The 22,327-nt window shown below is 39.2% G+C and overlaps 1 protein-coding gene across 1 annotated transcript in view; it reads left to right on the top strand.

The window, feature by feature from the left end:
* Positions 1 to 21,795, top strand: part of Sec24a (SEC24 homolog A, COPII component) — an 81,725-nt gene extending 59,930 nt beyond the window's left edge. The window contains exons 20-24 of the mRNA XM_077801625.1: positions 243 to 380; positions 2,907 to 3,011; positions 3,353 to 3,445; positions 5,715 to 5,818; positions 18,633 to 21,795. Coding sequence (XP_077657751.1) covers positions 243 to 380; positions 2,907 to 3,011; positions 3,353 to 3,445; positions 5,715 to 5,818; positions 18,633 to 18,747 — 555 coding nt within the window. The 3' untranslated portion in view covers positions 18,748 to 21,795. The remainder of the gene's footprint in view (positions 1 to 242; positions 381 to 2,906; positions 3,012 to 3,352; positions 3,446 to 5,714; positions 5,819 to 18,632) is intronic.
* Positions 21,796 to 22,327: the final 532 nt, after the last annotated feature.

Raw genomic sequence — 22,327 nt, 5'->3', positions numbered from 1 at the left:
CTTGCCTAGCATGAGCGTTAGGACCCGGGTTTGATCCTCAGCACCACATAAAAATAAATCCATTGTGTTGTGTCCATCTACACCAAAAAATAAATTAAAAAAAAAGATTTTTAAAATATTTTAATATTTTTAAAATATTTTTTAAAAATAATTTACACTAAATCTTCCCATTCTGTCAGAAGATAATCTTTTTACAACTAACATTTACAAAGTTCTATATTTTGTTTTGCTTTTTGTTATAGAAATCATTCCAGACTGGGACAAATGCTCGTCTAGATGAACGCATCTTTGCTATGTGTCAAGTGAAAAATCAGCCCTTGGTTTACCTTATGCTTACAACACATCCCAGTTTGTATAGAGTTGACAATCTCTCTGATGAGGTAAGATCAATTTTCTTTTTTAGTGGCTTTTCCTTGAAGGTTTATAAGCTTAATGTCATATTTAGTCTAGTACAGAATTATGGAAGGATCTGTTATTAAAATTCATTATTTATTTATTTATTTATTGCTTGCTAAGTTTATGTAAAGAAATTTTAGAGCCAGCCACTGTCGCACATGCCTGTAATCCCAGTGACTTGGGAAGCTGAGGCAGGAGGAGCTCAAGTTTGAGATCAGCCTCAGCAACTTAGCAAGACCCTGTCTCAAAATTAAAAAAAAAAAAAAAAAAACAAGCTGGGGATGGGCTCAGTGGTTAAATGCCCCTGTGTTCAGTCCGTGGTACCAAAAAATGAATAAATAACAAACTACAAAAATGTTCAGTTTAGGGAAGCTCTGGAAAATAGTGTCTTTCAGTTTCCAAAGACAAATCTCTAGAGCAGATCTAAGAAAGTATGAGATTATCAAATTGACCAGAGAAACCTACTTATTTATTTAAACAAATTGATCTGTATCTTGAGCATGAGATTATACCTGAACACCTAGGTCAATGTTCAGTGTAACAGTGTCCTTGAATTAAAGGAAAAATACTTATCCAAGTTGTAATGTTTTTGGCTTTTGATAGAAAATTTATTGGGGTTAAAGTCATAAGCATGAAGTCATAATCTTTCTAAAATTGTGATCAAGTTTAGATATTGTATGTTGAAAATAGTGTTTTGGTTAAAACCTTTTAAAATGTAAAGAATTTTAGATAACTTAAATTGTGAAACGTGAGGGTTTTGTTTTGTTTTTGCAAATGAAAACTCTTGTGAACATTATTAATTTATATTACAAAAATAAATATATGTATATATAACTGAAGATTAATCCTGTTGGATTAAGTTCAGTTAAGTGTGTTCAATTAAGTAGGCTTTACTTTTTTTCACATTAAAATATAACATCATGACAAATTAACAAAAATATCAAATGTAGGGGCTGGAGATGTGGCTCAAGCGGTAGCGCGCTCGCCTGGCATGCGTGCGGCCCAGGTTCAATCCTCCGCACCACATACCAATAAAGATGTTGTGTCCGCCGAGAACTAAAAAAAAATAAATATTAAAAAAAAAAAATCAAATGTAATTTATTATGTCTATAATATGGATACCACTAGAGAGAATCTATTAGACTTTAAGATTTAAAGACTCTGCATTAGTTTCATAGTTTCTGATCAGCCTTCTCTATATAGACTAGAAAACAGAGCAACTTCCTTTCCTCACCATCTGAAAAAGACAAAGCTCCATTTTCTTAGTTCACATGTGAAAATCTCTGAGGGAAATTTCTCACTGGGTGTATTGGGGTTATAGTCTCTTCTGCTCCCCACTTTTCCCAAGGCCAGAAATTTCAAAGTACTATATTACTAGTATTGAGCTAAAAGCCTCATCACTAAAGTGAAAAGAACAGGTCTCTCAAACAACAGGGAGTGCAAGATGGGAGTGATGCTGAAAGCAAAAGCACAGAGTAATAGTGTCCTCTACAAGTACACTCTCTTCCTGTCCTTATTTTCCACACTTAATTTTGTTTGCTGTACTTAATTTTTGAATTCTGATGTTTTTGTGCTTTTGAACATTAAATGAATTAGTATATGTAAATCACTTAGAACAGTGCCTGGCCATAGGCACCATATAGATCATAACTATTATATCACTACCTCCACCATTATTAGCATTGTTATTATCATGATCTTTATCATAACTAAGCATATTTAGGAGTTGGAGATGTAACTCAATGGTTTTAGTTTTTGGTGGACACAATATCTTTATTTTACTTTATGTGGTGCTGAGGATCAAACCCAGTGCCTCATGCATGCTAGGCAAGCACTCTACCACTGAGACACAACCCCAGCCTATTGTCACATTTGTTTTTAAAGCTAGTTAAGATCAGAGATTAATTTTAGCTGGGTACATTGTCATCCACCTACCATCCCAGCAACTCGGGGAGTTTGAGAAAGGGGAATCACAAGTTTGAGATCAGCCTCAGCAACTTAGTGAGGGTCTAAGCAATAGAGAGAACCTGTCTTAAAAAATAATAAAAAGGGCTGGAGATGTAGCTCCATAGTTAAATACTCCTGCTTTAAATCACCAGTACCAAAAAATTAATAAGTTAATTTGGAGTTGGGCGTGATGGCACACGCCTATAATCCCAGTGGCTTGAGAGGCTAAGACTGGAGAATCGCAAGTTCAAAGCCAACCTCAGCAACTTAAAGGCACTAAGCAACTCAGTGAGATCCTGTCTCTAAATAAAATACAAAATAGGGCTGGGGTTGTGGCTCAGTGGTCGAGTACTCCTGAGTTCAACCCCCACTATCGAAAAAAAAAGTTAATTTGGCTTTCTTGGGATTCACAGTGGCTTTCTGTATCATCTTCATATTTAGTTGTGAATAACTATAATTTGCCTAGTAAGGCCCATACTCTTAGAGGTAACGTTCCTTTTTGTTGTTAATTGTGACTGTATTTTCTGTACCTGAAAGCCTTAATCTTTTGTTTAATTCCCCAGGGAGCACTCAACATCAATGACAGAACCATACCTCAGCCTCCTATCCTTCAACTCTCTGTGGAGAAGCTGAGTAGAGATGGGGTTTTCCTCATGGATGCAGGCTCTGTGAGTAGTTTGACAACTCTTGACCCTTCTTCCTCTAACTAGTTTATCTTTTTTAGCATTTGGCTTCATTCCTCTTAATATTTCTCTTCTTGAACAGATGACGTACTCTTTAACCTACATATTCCTGTTGGCCATTTGCTGCCTTCACAGCCTCTGTTTTATGTCATGCATGAAATGTCTCATCCCAGTAAATACTGAATTGTTATTAGTTCAGTTACAGGCTGTACACTCACTAAATATACTCAACCTTTAGATCTTTCAAAGCATACTAAGTGGTAGTGGTAAAGGTGAGTGAATAAACTATTAGGCTACCTCTCAAAATAATTTTATTCCTTTCACAGGTACTGATGCTTTGGGTTGGAAAAAATTGTGCACAAAATTTTCTCACCCAAGTTTTAGGAGTTCAAAACTATGCATCAATTCCACAGACTATGGTAAGATGCTTTTATTTTAGTGATTATAGATGACTTAAAGGATGCTTCACATGTGACAAAAATATGACTATTCTATTTTGAAATCAGAAATTCATATTGTGTATTTCTCCAAATGAGAAAATAAACCCACATTATGTTTCTTTCAAACTGAAAATACTCTCATTTTACATTTTTGTCTTGTTTGTTTGTATTTTGAGACTAGGTCTTGCTCTGTTTCCAAGTCTGGCCTTGAAATCGTGAGTTTAAGACATCCTCCTGCCTTGGTCTCCCAAGTAGCTGGGATTACAGGCGTGCATCACCATGCTATGTTTTAATGGCATTCTTTGTCGATTTGCATTATTGATTTGTCTATTCTTATGTGTTTAACACAGTATTCTATTTTGAGGAGAAAGCATTGAATATAGTTAATGATCAAAAAAGGATTTGCTGCAAATGGCATTAATGCATTGTGACATTTTTGGTTTTGACAAGTGATTTCTTATTTTTGGCAAGATCTTTTAAGCTGCTGCTTTGGAGAGAGAATTAAACTAATTTGCTGTACTGGTTTACATAACAAATAATAGGTGGTCATTGTTGGTTGAATTAATGTTAATTATTGAAAAAAGTAATAATGGGACTCTTGTCTGTCACTAATTGTGTGTTTTTGGACAAGTCACTCAGTAATCAGATTTGTAAAATAAGAATGCTCTTAGTCAGGCATGGTGGTGCATGTCTGTAATCCCAGCAACTCAGGAGGTTGAGGCAAGAGGATCACAAGTTTGAGGCCAGCCTCAGCAATTCAACAGAAACACTGTCTCAAAATTTAAAAATTAAAAAGAGTTGAGGATATAGTTTGTAGCTCATCAGTAGAGTGCCACTGGGTTAAATCCCCAGTACCGTGGGGAAAAAATTAGAATGTTTTTGCTTATGGAGGAATGATTGAAATAACCCATGATAAATCACTTGTAAAATGGATAGTTTTGAATAATAAAGTTAGAATTAATAATAGATCATTTCGGGGGGGCTGGGGTTCTGGCTCAGCAGTGGAGCTCTCGACTTGCACGTGCAAGACCCTGGGTTCAATTCTCTGCACCACATAAAAATGAATAAGTGAAATGAGGGTATTGTGTCCAACTGCAACTAAAAAATAAATATTAAAAAAAAAAAACACTACTGGAGTTGTGGTGCAGTGGTAGAGTGCTCGCCTAGCATGCATGAGGCACTGGGTTCGATCCTCAGAACCACATAAACGTAAAATAAAGATACTGTGTCTACCTAAAACTAAGAAATAAAATAAATATTATTTTTAAAAAACTATTAAAAAAATAATAGATCATCTCATATAGTGTCATTTTTCAGTCCCTACTGCCAGTTTGTATCCAACTTTTATATATCAGGATTCTATGACTGTTCATAGATGTCATTAAGGGTTTCATACATTTAAAAAAAGATTTATGTCAAGATTATAGCTAGGGCCGGGTGTGGTGTTACAAACCTGTAAATCCTAGTGACTTGGGAAGCTGAGGCAGGAGGATCTCAATTTGAAGCAACTTATAGAGACTCTGTCTCAAAATAAAAAACAAAGGGCTGGGAATATAGCTCAATGGTAAAGTACCCCTGATTCAATACTTAGTACTCCCTTCCCCCAAAAAAAGATTATAGCCAGGATTAGCAGTAGCTTTCAGGCCCGGAACAAAACTACTGGATTAGATGACCAGGTACTTTAAGTAATGAAGCAATAAAGAATCGTGATCTTTGTAATAACCATCTGAATGAATCAATTAATTCTAAATATCATAATAAAATGAAGAGAAGAGTTAAGCAAAATATACCTAAGGAGGTCTGCACCTGTTTTTGTAATTAAGGTTTTATTGGAACACAGCCATGCCCATCCACCTATATGTTGCCTCTTATCTGCGTTAGTATAACAGCAACAGAAACAAAATGAACTCCAAGCCCAAAGTATTTAGTGTCTGGTGCAACAAAATCACCAGGTACTTAATATATGTGGTTGTTATTTGTTTTGTTTCCTGATACTGAGAATTGAACACATGTTGGGCAGGTGCTCTACCATTGAGCTATATCCCTAGCCCCCACCTCTTTTTTAATTAGACTAGACTTCATTAAATGGCTCAGGCTGGTCTTAAACTTGAGATCCTCTCCCACTTCAGACTCCCTAAATAGCTAGTATTACAGATGTGTGCCACCAACCCAGCAACATTAAAATTTGAGGAGTACTATAGACCATACATTAAATATATAATTAGAGTACATTGGTTTTATTTAACAGACGGACCTTCCAGAACTTGATACACCAGAATCTGCCAGAACAGTAGCTTTTATCTCCTGGCTTAGAGAGCAAAGACCATTTTTCCCAGTACTTTACATAATAAGGTAAGTCAAATTTTTCATTTTTAAAACAATTTGGCCTTGCAAGAACCTGTTTTTTTGAATCATAGATATATGTGGCCTAATCCTAATGCTTAAGCAAACCTCTTAAAAGAATATGGAATTAAAATGAAAACATTCCTTCTAAAAACTGGAAAAAGACAGGGATGCCCTTTTTCATCACTTCTGTTTAACATAGGTCTTGAAACACTGGCCAGAGCAATTAGACAGATGAAAGAAATTAAAGGGATACACATAGGAAAAGAAGAACTCAAATTAGCACGATTTACCAACGATGAGATTCTATACCTAGAAGACCCAAAAAATTCCACCAGAAAAATTCTAGAACTAGTAAATGAATTCAGCAAAGTAGCAGGATACAAAATCAACACCCATAAATCAAAGGCATTTCTGTATATCAGTGACAAATCCTCTGAAAGGGGAAACTACCCCATTTACAATGGCCTCAAAAAAAGAAAAAAAAAAACTTGGGAATCAACCTAACAAAAGAAGTGAAATACCTCTACAATGAAAACTACAAAACACTAAAGAAAGAAATTAAAGAAGACCTTAGAAGATAGAAAGATCTCCCTTGTTCTTGGATGGGCAGAATTAATATTATCAAATGACCATACTACCAAAAGCATTATACAGATTTAATACAGTTCCAATCAAAATCCCAATGACATTCTGTTGCTGTGGGTCCCTCAGCTACACTCAATCGAGGCGGGTGTGGGGGATTCGGAGTTAAAACACAAGACACCTGGAGCTGCTGAGAACAGACAGGTGACAGACCTCCAGTTGACCTCCTGCAAGCTCATTTAGTGCGGAAGTGATTACAATTGATGGACGCATCCTCCAGTCATACATAAGCAAACAAGGTATATAACATTTAGAAACCAAGCATCTTAGGATTAATACCGCACTATGAGGAAGCTCTAAATATTGCTACAAGGTGGAAAGCAGACTGATAGGATTATTGTCCCTATTAGTTGGGGGAATCATGCCCTGAGGCCCTTGTCTCTCTGTTCCTGGCAACGCTGACCTCAATCACTGAGGATGTGGTTTCTCAGAGGCTCGCTAGAGCAGAGCACCCCATCCTGCAGGTGTTCCTGTCAGGCCTGTAGGAGCATAGGTTTTCCTAGCACTTGGAGCTGCTCATCGTTGTGAGTTGCAAACCTAAAGTTACTCCCACATTTCCTCCTTTTTTATTAAATTTGTAGCCAAAGGAGAACCGTGATAAGAGAAGGAAAGGAAAGAGAAAAGCAAAGTAAAAAGGGAAAAAACTACAGGCAAAGAGGCATGCAGAAGAGAAGGGGGAAAACAAGAAAAACATTCTAACAGCCCTTTCCTTCAGCTGCCCTTTCCCTGTGGTCCAACGTAAAATTAGAAAGCAAATCCTGCTGTGGCGGGTGGGCAACTGCTATTGGCCAGGTCTCTGCTACCTGGGTCCCGATATGAGCTGGGCGTGGGAAGCAAAGCAGCCACGGGGACAGGAGGACTCCCTCAGAAGGGGTGACGGTTCAGGCCCCTGCAAAGTTGGGGGGGTGAGGGTCTGTGCCCCACCTCTGTTGTCCCCCAAGTTCTGTCCTGATGGCCCCTCTGCGACTATGCCTGTCTTAGGTTGTTCCTTCCCTGAGGAATCTTACCCGTCTCCGACTAACGAGCCATTCTCCAGGGCCAAACAGGGTGATGTGAGGTGTTTGAGTGGGGGAGAGGCATTGCCCCTGAGAGGGTCAGTTCTCTATCTCCTTGGTAGCCAATGTCCCCATGGCCTCCATGCCCAGCATCTGCCTTAGGATCCCCTCGCCTGCTGGTGGGGCCCTGGCTCTGGTCACAGAGCCTTCTCCAGGGAGGGCCCAGCTCACAGCACTGGGTAAGAGAGACATATGGCATGGTACCAGCCTCCAGGAAGTTTCAACATCAGCATGGGCAGGAAAGTCCAGGCTGCAGCCTTGGACAAATGGCTTGTGAGAATAGTGTCCCTCTTGGTATAATGCAAGAGGGGTCATCAAAGGACAAAGAGGAGAAAGGCCCATCTCAGCAGGAAGTCCAGTTAGGGAGGACTTTCTTAGCCCAAGGTAACCCCATGGATGGGGAATATACAAGATCCCTCCCAGTCAAATTAGAAATGAGGAGGTGTCCTTCCTGGAACAATAGGGTAGGGAGATTTTAGAAAAGGCTGTGTTCAGGAAGGAAGGAGAACTATAGAACCACAGAACCAGCAAACAGTAATCAGGTGAGAAAAAAGAAGGGATATTGGGACAAAGCTGAGAGACACAGACAAAAAAACGGAGAACCGTGGCAAGATTTTGGACCTAATCCCCCATAGAAAATTGGCCCTTAGTTGGTATCTACTTAGATCCAATCATAGCTGCCATCCACACAGCTGAAGGAGACTCCTTATTCTCCTTTTGACTTTCCTTACATGCATAAGCTATCATAGCTTGTTTAGTTTCTATTTTGTTGAGCCTTTCTTGGAAGCACCTTAAAAAAACATACATTAAAACAAGAAGAGCAATGCCAATGCCAGCAAGGATCCAATTAGCAGAGTGAATTAAAGCTGACAGTTTATCCCATAGCTGCTGTAGAAATGAGGGGTTAAGAATTAGATTTGCTCTGGTTTCGTTTAGGCTGAGAATCTGGGAATGCAGCGTCATAGTGAAATTTCTGAAAGCCATATCCCAAGGTCCCTTAAGTCTATTTGCTAGCTCAAGCTGATCTTCTGTTACATTTTTTACTAGAACAGGGGTTTGGCAAACATACAGAAATTGAGGACTGCAAGGTACTCTGACATTTAATTGAAGCATATAAATTTTTTCATCAGTAAGGTCAAACTGTTGTTGTAACATAAAGATACCTCCTTGCAAGTGCAGGTTTAGTTGCTCCTGGGTGGTCAGGGCCCTGGTGGAGAGCTGCACTACTTGATTAATGGTTGTAGCATCTATTGTGGATTGGGTCAAAGCTATACCAGTGGCGGTAGCAGCTGTAACCACAACAAGGGAGGCAGCAATAATAGCAGTGGTAATGCCAAAATCTCGCCTAACTCTGGAAAGGGAAATATCTTTTGTTTTTTTTGTTTTTTTGTTTTTTTTTTAGTTCTCGGCAGACACAACATCTTTATTGGTATGTGGTGCTGAGGATCGAACCCGGGCCGCACGCATGCCAGGCGAGCGTGCTACCGCTTGAGCCACATCCCCAGCCCCGGGAAATATCTTTTGTAAAATGAACCTCTTGAATGGAGGACTCATCCTCCGTTGGGAACCACAGCATGCGGGGTATTCTCATTAGCACTGCTGTCTTAATGGAGGAGTTCCAACAATTGGTCAACTCACAGTGGGAATTATTACAATTAACACAACCATTTTTGTGACTTTGAGTGGAGGTTACAAAGAAGAAAGATGGCTTAACACACACATGACCTCGAGTAGCATAGGTAGCTGAGGGATTTTTCAGATGGCATCCATGGTGACAATAGGGCTGACATCTTTACATTTGTAAGTACCAAATAATAATTGTTTGCCTAATTGTAAAAAAATCTCCTGACAGTTTTTCTTTTGTATTTTGAGCATTTGTTATCCATTCTGTATGTCTTTTGAGAAGTACTGTATTTAATGAGAATTTTATTTTTTATCCTCCTCTTAAGTAGGGCCTGGACCAACTGATAAGCTCATCAGAGAGGAAATAGGGTCGGGAGAGGGGGAGGTAATCTCTCCAGGAAATCCCCCTTAAGGGTATGTTCTCACTGATATTTTTAAATCTTTTCCATGGGCACCGCTGTAAGAAGGGTTGAGGCCATGAATGGCAAATCCCTAGCGTTCGTGGGCATGGTAACACCAGCTGGCAAATCCTTGGTAGAGACCACTCTTGCTTCCCCTTCCAGGGAACGGGGCCAAAAGCCCATGAAACCTCCTCTTCCCGACTCCCAAAGGATGTCATTATGAAAACAAATTGTATGTTTACATACTTTGTTTGCATCTGAGACATTATTCAGGATGGTAAAGGTCCATGTTGACTAACTGAAAGTGATAAATTCCAAGGATGTTGTGCTATTGGGTCAGAGGTCACAAGGCTTGGGATGAGACAGTAGTGGCAAACAAAAAGGCAAGACAGTATCATCTAGACCAACAGGTAAAAGGATCCCAGGAGACGGAGCCCCCATCCACCATGTATGTACTTGTGGGCTGGTGACAGAATAATGCACAATAGCATATAAATGCAAAATAGCATATAGAGAGCCTTTGTCTGCATTGATGCATGAGAAAGGAAAAGTCCAGTTAAAGTCTCAGCAACAGCATGAGTGGTTTTCACCCGGTTGGGTGTGATCCTTCCAGTTAGGTGCAGAAGAGCGTTGAGTGCTGCAGTTGCAATTGTGCCTGTGAGGACAGTAAGCTTTATGACAATGTCGGTCCGGGGGACTCCTGCTGCCCTGAGTTTTGTCCTTGGGATGTATTCTGCAAGATTTAAGAGAGAAGTATGTGCAACATTCTGATCATGATTGAATGGGTGTGGATTGCTCTCATGTTTTTTTATTTGCAGTGGCATGAGTATTTTGTTCATTGAAGGGTTTTCGCCGCTAGGTGGCGCCAAAGACCATCTGCTTTGTAGATAGCTGTCTGTGAGCGACAATTGGGGGCCATGCTTTGAAGTATGCCCACTTTGATCAGGCAGGCCAGCATAGGGCCTTGAGTTATTAGGCTGTTAAGCAGAGGCCCTTCTTTCCACATACTTTCCTGTTAAGCACTTACCTGTGAGTTGCAGGCTATAATGGCCCACATGAGCATGAAAAGAGTACCAGGACTCTGGTCTCCAGTGGGTGACATGTTTATAGCTTGATCCGTCAGGATTTTAAGATCAACTCATGTTATTTTGGGTGTCCTCCAGTGGGGGGGGTGTCTCGATGATTTCCTCCTCTCCTTTAGGCTCATTTTTCGGAACTTGGATATCAATGGCTGGTCTGACATTTCTTGCTGGTACCCAGATGGTAAAATACAGGTGAAGCCTCTACCCTGGGTAATTAAAGGGTGTGGCCCCTTGCATGCATTGGTAAGTGGATCTCTCCACCGTACCTGGGGGACTGGGGCCAGGGAAGGAAAGGAGCCCCAGTGCTTTTATGCAGGGCTTATCCCATTTGAGTCAAAGGTAAGAAAATTGGGGGCAAAGAGAGCATGTGTCAATGCAAGGTGAGGATCTGAGAATGTATGAGTACTCTTTTGTTTTTGTAATGTGTCCTCAAGTGTCCGGTTAGTCCTTTCAATTATTCCTTGCCCTTGTGGGTTATAAGGAATGCCTGTTATGTGGGTAATCTTCCAGGACACTAGGAAATTCTGAAATTCCTGAGAGGTATAGGCTGGTCCGTTGTCTGTTTTTAGGGACCAAGGAACCCCAAGCATTAACATTGCTGCTTTTATTGCCTTTATGGCATTTGAGGCTTTCTCTCCTGGTTGTGCCATAGCATGTGTACATTTGGAGTAAGTGTCCACAATAACATGGGCATACTTGAGCTTACCAAAGGAGGGGATGTGAGTGACACCCATTTGCCAAATTTTATTAGGGGAGAGGCCTCGGAGGTTTACTCCCTGTGGTTGCAGTGGTCCAAGTGGCACCAGAGGGACGCAATTTTTGCAAGTTTGATGTAGATGCTTGCATTGTGTCATAGAAGGTCAGGAAACAAGGCCTTCAAATATTCGCAGACATGTGAAACTTAGTGTGGAGTATTCATGCTTTCTCCAGGAAGTCTAACGATAGTGTGTTGCAGAAAATAAATTTATCCACTGGAGAGTTGCCTGTGGCAATTAATTCAGGAAGCCCAGTATGGGATCTTCTTACATGTGGGATGAACCATGGATACTTCCTGTTTTCTGTGAGGTTCGAGCTTGGTCAATAGGGCTTACCTGTGGATCTAAAAACTGCACAGAGAATTGCTTTTGCCACATGGACAGAGTATTTACTGTCTGAGAAAATACTAATGGCAGTATCTGAGTTCATAATGAGTGCCTGTATTATTGCCCTAAGTTCTCCCAGCTGTACTGACCGTGAGTGGCGATCCACATGGGAAATGTCCTGTTCATTGGGAATTTTCAGAATAACACCGAAGGTGTGTGTGTTTGTATCGGTGAACGCACATGGTGCCGATGGTATGTGGGGAATGGGGATATGAGGAATGCATCTTAGGAGTTGTAATCTCCAATGTTTGGAGATTACAAGGTTTGAAGCAACTTATCCGGGGGGAGATGGTTGTCAATTTGTCCAGGGAAGTCAGACAGTAAAGTTTGAAACCGAGTATTATTCTGTAAGAGTGTTGAGACCTCTGTGTATGTTAATGACAACACCAAGGTGTCTGACTCTATGTGAAAAATCTTGTTATAATAATATTTTACGATTAACCCTACCAGAAGTATGCTCTGTAGCTTACCAGTGATCTTGTGACATTCACTCCAGGCCAGATGCACTCAATATAGGGGTCCATGGGCCTGCCAAATAACACTGAGTGGTGCTCCAGACGTTATTAATATTATCTCCAGTAGGGGTTTTGACTGGTCATATCTATGGGTCTGTAACCTTGAGAGGCTGTCATTGATCATTTGAACAGTTGTCTCTGCTTGAGGGGTTAGCTTTATTTTTGAGGAAGGATCATCTCCTTTTTTCAGCGAATCAAACAGAGAGGTGAGTGCATCAGGAAGTAAACAAAGGAAAGGCTTGAGCCAATTATTCTGGCCACATAACTGTTGTAGCTCATTAAGTGAGTATTGAGACCTAATAATCAGGGTAGGCCTAAGAGGTTGTATTTTTGCAGCAATCTTGTAGCTCAAAAACTCATATGGGGCAGAATGTTGTACTTTGTCAGTGGCTATGCAAAGGCCTAGTATTTGGAGATTGTCCATCAGCCTCTTAAGGCAAATCTGCAATTTGTTAGAATCTGCGCGAGTAAGCAAAATGTCATCCATGTCCAGGCAATGCTGTGTAAGGGGCCTGGTCACATGAGAGACAAAGACCTGACATATGGGAGGGATATTTTTCATTCTTTGCGGGAGGACTGTCCATTGATGTCTCTGGGAGGGTATCATGGTGTTAGGTTCCCACACTGTAAAAGTGAAAAAGGGTCTATCCTGGTGTGCTATAGGGAAGGAAAAGGAGCAATCCTTGAGGTCAATAGCAACAATAAGATAGTTGCTCAGGATGCTGGGTAGAGGGATACCTGATTGAAATGAACCTGTCTTTTTCATATGTTTGTTAATTGGCCTCAAATCTTGAAGTAATCTGTTTCCCATTTTTCTTGGGGATTACAAAGATAGGCGTATTGTGTGGGCTTGGTGGAGGGTTCAATATGCCCAAGATCTAATTGTTCCTGAACTACTTGCTTAAGAATTGTTAATTTGGATTCTAGTATAAGCCACTATTCCATCAAGATATGATCTGTGGTGTCCCATTCCAGGGGGATGGGATCAGGTTTAGAGGTCAAGGGAACAGTGGCCTTTAGAATTGGGGGGCACTGGTCTTCCCGATAGCCCTATCTTGTCATGTATCATTATTTCATCATATAAGGCTTTCTCATCAGTGTTTTTGACAGCATCCGTGTCCTCCAGGATGTCCCTACTCCATAAGGTGTTAGGGACTTCTGCAATCAAGGGATGAAAGGCACCCTTCTCTCCTTCCATGTCCTGCCACATGACAGAAGAGATAACTTTCCTAGTGACCTGGCGCCCACCAATGCCTTGTATATTGGGACCGGGCTCTGTCTTCCACTTCTCATCTTGGATGCTGTATTAGATGTAATGGAAACATCAGCCCTTGTGTCTACTATGCTTTTAACAGGAGTACTGTCAAGCATAATAGTCATTCTGGGTTTGGTTCCAAATGGGTAACATCTAGCGAATTTGCGGGGAGTCTGTTCCCTCTTACTGGTGGGGCTGAGAGTTGCCCCAAGGGGAGTTTAAAGGCCAGAGTTTGCAGTCCTTTGCGCAGTGATAACCCTTTGGGTGTCTTGGGGCCAGGGTGGCTGCCATTCTTGGGACAGTACCATTTAATGCGGCCTGGCTGATTACAGCCCCAGCAAATGGGATCAGATCTTGGTTGGGAAGGTCCATTGTTCTTTTTTATTAGTAGCTTGTTGATAGCAGCTGTTAAAGCCTGAATAGGCCCCTAGAAAGGGGATACTTCTTTAGTAGCAGAAATCCACTTAGAGAGGGATTCACTGCGGACGGGGGCAATTGCAGCCCTAGTTTCGGCTGTAGCCCCTTCTCATACCAACTGTTTGACTAGCGAATCTTGAATAGGGCCAGGTCGGGACGAAAAGTCGGGAAACCACTCAATGGGGACTCTGGATCGAGTTTCTGAAGAGTTCATATTTTGGAAGTGTAATGTTTTTAAGACTTTTCAGGTTAAAGTAAATGACATTTCCAATTCTGGATTATTCTTGAGGACTCATATAGGCACGCGACCAGTCAACATGTCTAGGGTGATGGCGATGTCATAGGAGAGGTTGCTTCTTGCTATTTGTTCTGCCTCCTCTTCGAAGGGATTTTTCCACTGTATATATTGTGGACAAGTTAAACATTCCTTGAGGAGGTTCATCCAATCAAAGGATGTTTGCAATTGAGCTGACCATTGCTATTACACCTCCTCAAAGTAAGGAGAGCCAGGCTCAGACTCCTGAGAAGCCTTTCTCAGTAATGTTAGATCTAGTAAAAGAGTAAGTACCAGGGTCTATTTTCTGCATTGCAACCGAGATTCACTGGGTACCGGAAAAGGGGTTACGAGAGGAATAGTGAGGTTGATAAGGGGCTGAGGGCCTTAAATGGTGTCTCTCCTCGGAGCAGGAGTGTAATTCTTTCAATGAATATTTTGGATACAGGGAGGCAGACAAGGGAACAGAGATTGCCGCAGGACGTTGTGAAAAGTCAGGGTCATCCTCTCTTGAGTCATTGTCCTCATCTGAATCAATGACACTCGAGGCAGAGGCCTGGAGAGTCATTGTTTTGTCCTCCAAAGAGTCATTATGCTTTTGAATGATATCTTCTGCTAAAGAACCTTGAAGGCTGGCAATGATGGCTAGAAGAATCGGTATGAAAGAGGCAGGGGGAATGTGTCCCTCATGGGCCTCCTTTTTTCTTGCAGAGTATAAGACTTTCATTCAAATTTGTGGATCCCTATGGTTTCGGGGCCAATCCAGGGTGCTAAATAGACAGCTTCCTGCCAGAAGTGATTGATGTCTTTTGGAGGTGCTGAGAAAAGCAGTGCTTTCAGAACTGCTAGTTGTGGGGGGTACGGTGGGAATGTTGCCCATGACTGGTTAGTGGACTTAGTAGAGGCCTCCTGGAGTCTCTCAAATATGAATGAAGCCACACTAATAACCCCCTATAAGGATCAAGATACCAAAAACAGGAACCCAAGGGGATGGTTCAGACATGGAAGTCCCTAGAAAGGACAAACAAGAGTGTGTTTAGGATCCAATGTCTTGTGATTAGTGGGGGACTTCCTTGACTTGTTAGGTCAAGGCCATATGCCCATATGGTGTCTCCTGAGGGAAGTTCTCTTTAACAGAGAAAATCAAGGTTCCAAATTCTGGGAGGATCAGTCCCTTATGTGAATTCCTGGGTGAACCAAGGGGAAGGAAGAGCTATAAGGTGATGCCAACCTTTATGGTGGTGTGTGCCTCAACTCGGGAGCCAATGCTCGACAAGGACAAGGAAAGGGGTTAAGAGGGTAAGAGCAAGGAAAAGGTGTTCCTTGTTCACCTTCAAGGAACCGTCAGCACATAGAACAGGGAACAGGTCCCTACCCGAGGTCAACTGGGGGCCAGCCCTGAGGTACACCGGTGTGAGCAGACATTGGGTGCCAGATGTTGCTGTGGGTCACTCGGCTACCTCAGTTGCGGTGGGTGTGGGGGACACGGAGTCAAAACACAGACATAGGAGCTGGTGAGAGCAGGTAGGTGGCAGACCTCAGCCGACCTCCAGCAAGCTTGTTTAATGCGGAAGTGATTACAATTGATGGGCGCATCCTCCAGTCATACATAGGCAAACAGGTTATATAACATTTAGAAACCAATCATCTTATGATTAATGTAACTGCACTATGAGGAAGCTCTAAATATTGCTACACGGTGGAAAGCAGACTGGTAGGATCATTGTCCCTATGAAAAGGGGGTGTTATGAGTTGGGGGAAGAATCATGCCCTGAGGCCCTTGTCTCTTCTCTCTGTTCCCTGGCAACTCTGACCTCAATCTCTGAGGATGTGGTTTCTCAGAGGCTCGCTAGAGCAGAGCGCCTCATCCTGCAGGTGTTCCTGTCAGGCTTGTAGGAGCATCAGTTTTCCTAGCACTTGGAGCTGCTTGTAGTTGTGAGTTGCAAACTGAAAGTTACTCCCACAACATTTCTCACAGAAATAGAAAAAGCAGTCATGAAAATCGTGGAAAAATAAGAGACCCAGAATAGCTAAAGCAATCCTTAGCAAGAAGAGTGAAGCAGGTAGCATCACTATACCAGACCGTAAACTATACTACAGAGCAATAGTAACAAAAACAGCATGGTATTGGCACCAAAATAGACTAGTAGACCAGTGGTACAGAATAGAGGACACAGAGACTAACCCACATAATTACAGTTATCTTATATTAGACAAAGGTGCCAAAAACATGCATTAGAGAAAAGATAGCCTCTTTAACAAATGGTGCTGGGAAAACTGGAAATTCATATGCAACAAAATGAAATTAAACCCCTATCTCTCACCATGCATTAAAGTGGATTGAGGACTTAGGAATTAAACCAGAGACCCTGTGTCTAACAGAAGAAAAAGTAGGCCCCAATTTCCATCATATCAGATTAGGCCCCTACTTCCTTAATAAGACTCCCATAGTGCAAAAATTAAAATCAAGAATTAATAAATGGGAGGGCTGGGGATGTGGCTCAAGCGGTAGCGCACTCGCCTGGCATGCGTGCGGCCCGGGTTCGATCCTCAGCACCACATACAAACGAAGATGTTGTGTCCGCTGAGAACTAAAAAATAAATATTAAAATTTTAAAAAAAAGAATTAATAAATGGGATGGATTCAAACTAAAAACTTCTTCTCAGCAAAAGAAACAATCAGGGAGGTAAATAGAGAGCCTGGGAGCAAATATGTACCACTTGCCCATCAGATAGGGCGCTAATCTCCAGGGTATATAAAGAACTCAAAAAGCTAAACACCAAAATAACAAATAACCCAGTCAATAAATGGGCCAAGGAGCTGAACAGACACTTCTCAGAAGGTGATATATAATCAATCAACAAGTATATGAAAAAAGGTTTAACATGTCTAGCTATTAGAGAAATGCAAATCAAAACTACTCTAAGATTTCATCTCACTCCAGTCAGAATGGCCGCTATTAAGAATACAAACAACAGTAAGTATTGGTGAGAATGTGGGGAAAAAGGCATGCTCATACATTGCTGGTGGGACTGAAAATGGTGCAGCCAATATGGAAAGCAGTATGGAGATTTCTTGGAAAACTTGGAATGGAACCACCATTTGACCCAAATATCCCAATCCTTGGTCTATACCCAGACGACTTAAAAACAGCATACTACAGGGATACAGCCACATCAATGTTTATAGGAGCACAGTTCACAGTAGCTAAACTGTGGATCCAGCCTAGATGCCCTTCAGTAGATGAATGAATAAAGAAAATGTGGTATATGTACACAATGGAATATTACTCCGCAGTAAAAGAGAATAAAATTATGGCATTTGCAAGTAAATGGATGGAGTTGGAGAATATAATGCTAAGTGAAGTTAACCAGTCCCAAAAAAACAAGTGTCGAGTAGTAGTATGCCGGTAGTGCACTTGCCTAGCACGTGTGAGTGTTTTCTCTGATATAAGGAGGCAGACTCATAGTGGGGTTAGGAGGGGAAGCATGGGAAGATTAGATGAACTCTAGAGAGGGCAAAGGGGTGGGAGGGGAAGGGAGAGGGCAAAAGATATAAAAAAGATGGTGGCATGAGATGGACATCATTACATGTATGAAGACATGAATGGTATGATTATACTTTGTATACAACCAGAGATATGAAAAATTGTGCTCTATATGTGTAATATGAATTGTAATGCATTCTCCTGCCATATATAACAAATTATAATTAAAAAATAAAATTAAAAGGAAAAGAATATGGATTTAAAATATCTTTTCAATAAATGGTACCAAATTGTATTTTATGACCAGATTATAATTACTAGACTTATAATGAGCTTGTTATTAAAAAGCTAGACTGTTTCACCTAATTCCACTATAAACTTTCCCCCCTAAATAACATAAAGTTTGGGCTAGGGTTGTGGCTCAGTGGTAGTGCGCTTGCCTAGCATGAGTGAGGCACTGGGTTCGATTCTTAACACCACGTATAAACAAATAAATGAATAAAGGTCCATCAATAACTAATAAGAATTTTTTAAAAATAAAGTTTACATAATCAACCAAATATTCTTAAGAACAAGTCTGTAGCTGGGCATGGTGGTGCACACCTGTAATCCCAGCAGCTCAGGAGGCTGAAACAGAAGGATTGGGAATTCAAACCCAGCCTCAGCAATTTAGGAAGGCCCTAAGCAATTTAGGGAGACCCCATCTCTAAAATATAAAAAAAGGGCTAGAGATGTGGCTTTGTTTGTTTGTGGTGCTGGGGATTAGAACCCAGACCTTGTGCATGTGAGGCAAGCAGAGTCACTGTTTCTGTGCCAAATATTATAATAGCTATCATAGTTAGTCAAAAACTATGAGAAATCCACTGTTTGTTTTACTATTATATTTTATCTACTATATAAAAATATTTTTGCCTTTTATTTCTAAGGGATGAAAGTCCAATGAAAGCAAACTTCCTTCAAAACATGGTAGAAGACAGAACAGAATCTGCGTTATCATATTATGAATTCCTCTTGCATATTCAGCAACAAGTAAATAAATGAACAAATGAAGAAATTTGACTTAGTTATTGCTAAGGAAATCACAAAGCAGAATTCCTGGGAATGTGTAATACCTTCCTTTTCTATTTAAATTTGTGAACTAATGTGATGATTAAGATGTTTTCACTGTGATTTCAACAAACTATAGCAAATAAAGGACTACAGCAAAGACTCAAACATAAAACTCTGAAAATACTGTATTTTTCAAATCAAAATATATCTACATATGATTGGATACCTTTTTTCCTTTGCTGCCAATTATGTTCAAGTTGTTACAGATTGAAATAAGGAAAAGATATTATAGAGGTAAAGTACATTTTGTAAAATAAAGACTTCTGTGTTCCACATGTATATTTTTTATTTTTCTGAGTTTTTGGCTGCTACATTTAAAACCTCATGAGACTAAGTGTTGGAGGGAAGTTATGAATCCATTAATAATGATCTTTTTACAATTGGGAAATCCAAAAGTAAATAAAATGTAGAAGAGCTAGAATTCTATACCCCATACTGTTTTGTTTTATTTTTAAAGAAAGGAAAAGTATCATCATGTTAAATTAAACAGGCAAACTAACTGTAGTGTAGCTTGAGAAGAATATGAAGTAACACTTTCAAGCTTTAAAATCTGTCAGTATTCTCTATACTTGAAGAACAAAATCACTTTGATTTGAAGTGAAAGATGTAATTAGGTGGTTCTCTGATTTGGCTGCAGATGACTTGGACATACTGTTTTCTTTGCAATGAAAAGAATTTGAGCTGTCTTCATAAATATTGGGACTGGCAATGATAATAGGGAAATGAGAAATTTAGTTATCTTGATCCTTTAGGTGTGCTTTTATTTGGTACATTTCTGCTCCGTGATATATAATAAAAGTGCTTTTTTGGTGAAATGAGGATGAATGAAAGAAGTTAAAGGTTTCTAAAATGTTATGTCAAATGCATCAGTAACATTTTTCTAAGAAGTTTGATAATTAAATTGGGATATTATTATTCTGAGATATTAAAACCTATTAAAGCATGAATGCTGCTGTTTGGTGAATATTAAGGTTACACAAATCCAATATATTGAAGTTATAAAAGAAACTTGGTTGCTGAACATGCTCAAAAGACTGCTTTTTTGATTCAGCTAGAGAATATAATCAAAAATTACTGAGCAGATTTTGTTTACAAACAGGTAAATTACATCTGTGTATTTACAGTGCTGTGATATAATTAATATCTTTAAAAGTTTGGTTCAGTTTTCACCGATTCATCTTGTCTCGTATGAACTTCTTAAAAAGATAATGTACATGTATAATACTTGATGAAAAGATTTTTGGTTTTTTGTTTTAATAGGTTACAAAATGTGTTTACAATCTTGGTCTTACATGATCACCAATGAATAGTAACTTTCAGGTTTACATCCATGTGGGCTGACTTAACTGAATTGTTTGGTGTGGGGAAGAAGCAAATCCCTCTAGAGTACACAACTACTACTTGCCAGCTGGATTAGAATAATTGTGTTTATGAAAATACCATCTCTTTAAGCAGTGTTAAGATTCGTTTTCAAGCTGGGTGCGGTGGTGCATGCCTGTAATCCCAGCAGTTTAGGAGGCTGAGGCAGGAGGATCTTGAATTCAAAGCCAGCCTAAGCAAAAGCTAGCCCAGTGGCTGAGTGTCCCTGAGTTCAATCCCTGGTCCTGCCCCTCCACACCCCGCCTCCCTCAAAAAAAAAAAAAAAAAGATTCATTTTCAGTGTGCAAGTGGTACATTGAATTGGAAGGTTTCTTGAAAGCTCTTTCTTTTGTTAGGAAGCAACTTTTAAATTACAGCAAATTAAATTTATATTTTCCCATCTTTTTAAGAAACCTCTTTTAAGTCATTACACACTGATGTTTCTTAAAAGAACTAATTTTTTTACATTTTAAGTAAGAAATTAAATGAATTATTCATTTAATGTAATTTTAAACTTTGACATTTATAAGTTCTTTCTGAATAGTAATGAAAAATCTTCCAGAAGGAAACATTTGTGCTTTTAGGGATAATCTTCCTTGTGCCTCACTACATCCCTAAGTGGATATGACTCGTGTTATTACCACATACTTTGTTAGTGTATTTCAAGAATTTACTTTGAAAAATTATTTTAAATATTGTGTAACATGCAATTCAGAATAATTTTATAACAGGTCATAAAAAAACACATAACTTTAGTTAGGATTCACAATATTTGTCCTCCAGGTAATAAGAGAATGAATGAAACTTTTGGGAATATTGATATATAAAACAATTATTTTTTTGCAATATGAATGTGTTTTTTAGTTAGTTTTTTTTTTCTTTGCAGTAAGGCACTATCTGCCATTATCATCTTGTATTACTTTTTGATGTAAAGCAACTAATATTTACACTATACCATATTTTTTTTATTGTAGTTGTAAATTATGAAAGATCCTTGAATTTTCTACAGATCTACAACTACTAAAGTAACAGACAAGGGCAATCTTGGTATATAAATCTGAGCATGACAGTTCTACCATAAAAAGTACTCTATTTTTCTAATTTCTAGAATTTTTAAAATAACATTTCTGTAAGTCCGACATACTAATATTCACTCAAGCAGTACCATTTATTTTAGTTTGCATATGTCTTCATTGTTTTTAATTTAATGTATTGAGTCTAATAGACTGTTTTGCAATAATTAGAATAAAAGATTTATTTCTTCTAATCAAAGATGCATAACAGCTATTATCTAGGGGACCACCAAATGTGATTTTGAGATTTTGTTAGCTATTACAAATCTAATCCTTATATAGAAATTTTAATTTTGTAAAGTAGTGTATAATATTGTAACATTCAATTCTTGTTCTCAATTCAAATATGTATTGATCTTCAATGTGCTGTGTTACATCTTGCTTCTCTAAAATGTTAGAGACAAGATTTGTCTTCCTTTTTACAGTTTGTAATTTTCACTGTTTTATTCCTGTAAAAAAAAAGAAAAAAGAAAAAGTCATTTGTAACCCATGCAAGCAATCGTTTGATCTGTGCTAACTTATCAATTTGACTATTCAATAAAGTTAATTGAAAGAGCTTACAAACAGTGACTGGTTATTTTAAATGATAGGAAACAACTTGCCAATCACTGAGCAGGGCTATGTTGTGTATCCACATTAAATCACTGGAAAATTATTGCTAGAGAGTTTTAAATCTCCTAAGTTGGTGTCTGTGAAATTATACACTGAATTTTTGGTGCTCACTATACAAGGATAGCTAGGTTTCAAATTCCAGATTGAAAGTTGTTTTTTCTTGGATATTGTCAACATATTGCTTCATTGTCTTGTGGGCCCTTCTATTCCTGAAAAGAAGATAACTGATAATCTTATCTGTTAGCTATTAGGAGTTTTATCCTTAACGTTCTATAGGTTTATTATTCTGGGCTTATTATTTATCCTGTTTGTTATTCAGAACAAACTTGAATCTGAAGTTCCTTGTCTGTTTTTAATTTGAGAAAATTCCCAGCCATTTGCTTTTAAATATTTGCTTCTATTTTTTTACCCCCAGAATTCTTATTTGACATTTGTTTTCACTAATTCTTTTTTTGCACTGGGGATTG

Source organism: Urocitellus parryii, chromosome 1 (assembly GCF_045843805.1).
Source record: "Urocitellus parryii isolate mUroPar1 chromosome 1, mUroPar1.hap1, whole genome shotgun sequence".
NCBI lineage: Eukaryota > Metazoa > Chordata > Mammalia > Rodentia > Sciuridae > Urocitellus > Urocitellus parryii.
The sequence above is the reverse complement of the archived record's forward strand: the minus strand, read 5'-3'. Positions and strand labels throughout refer to the sequence as shown.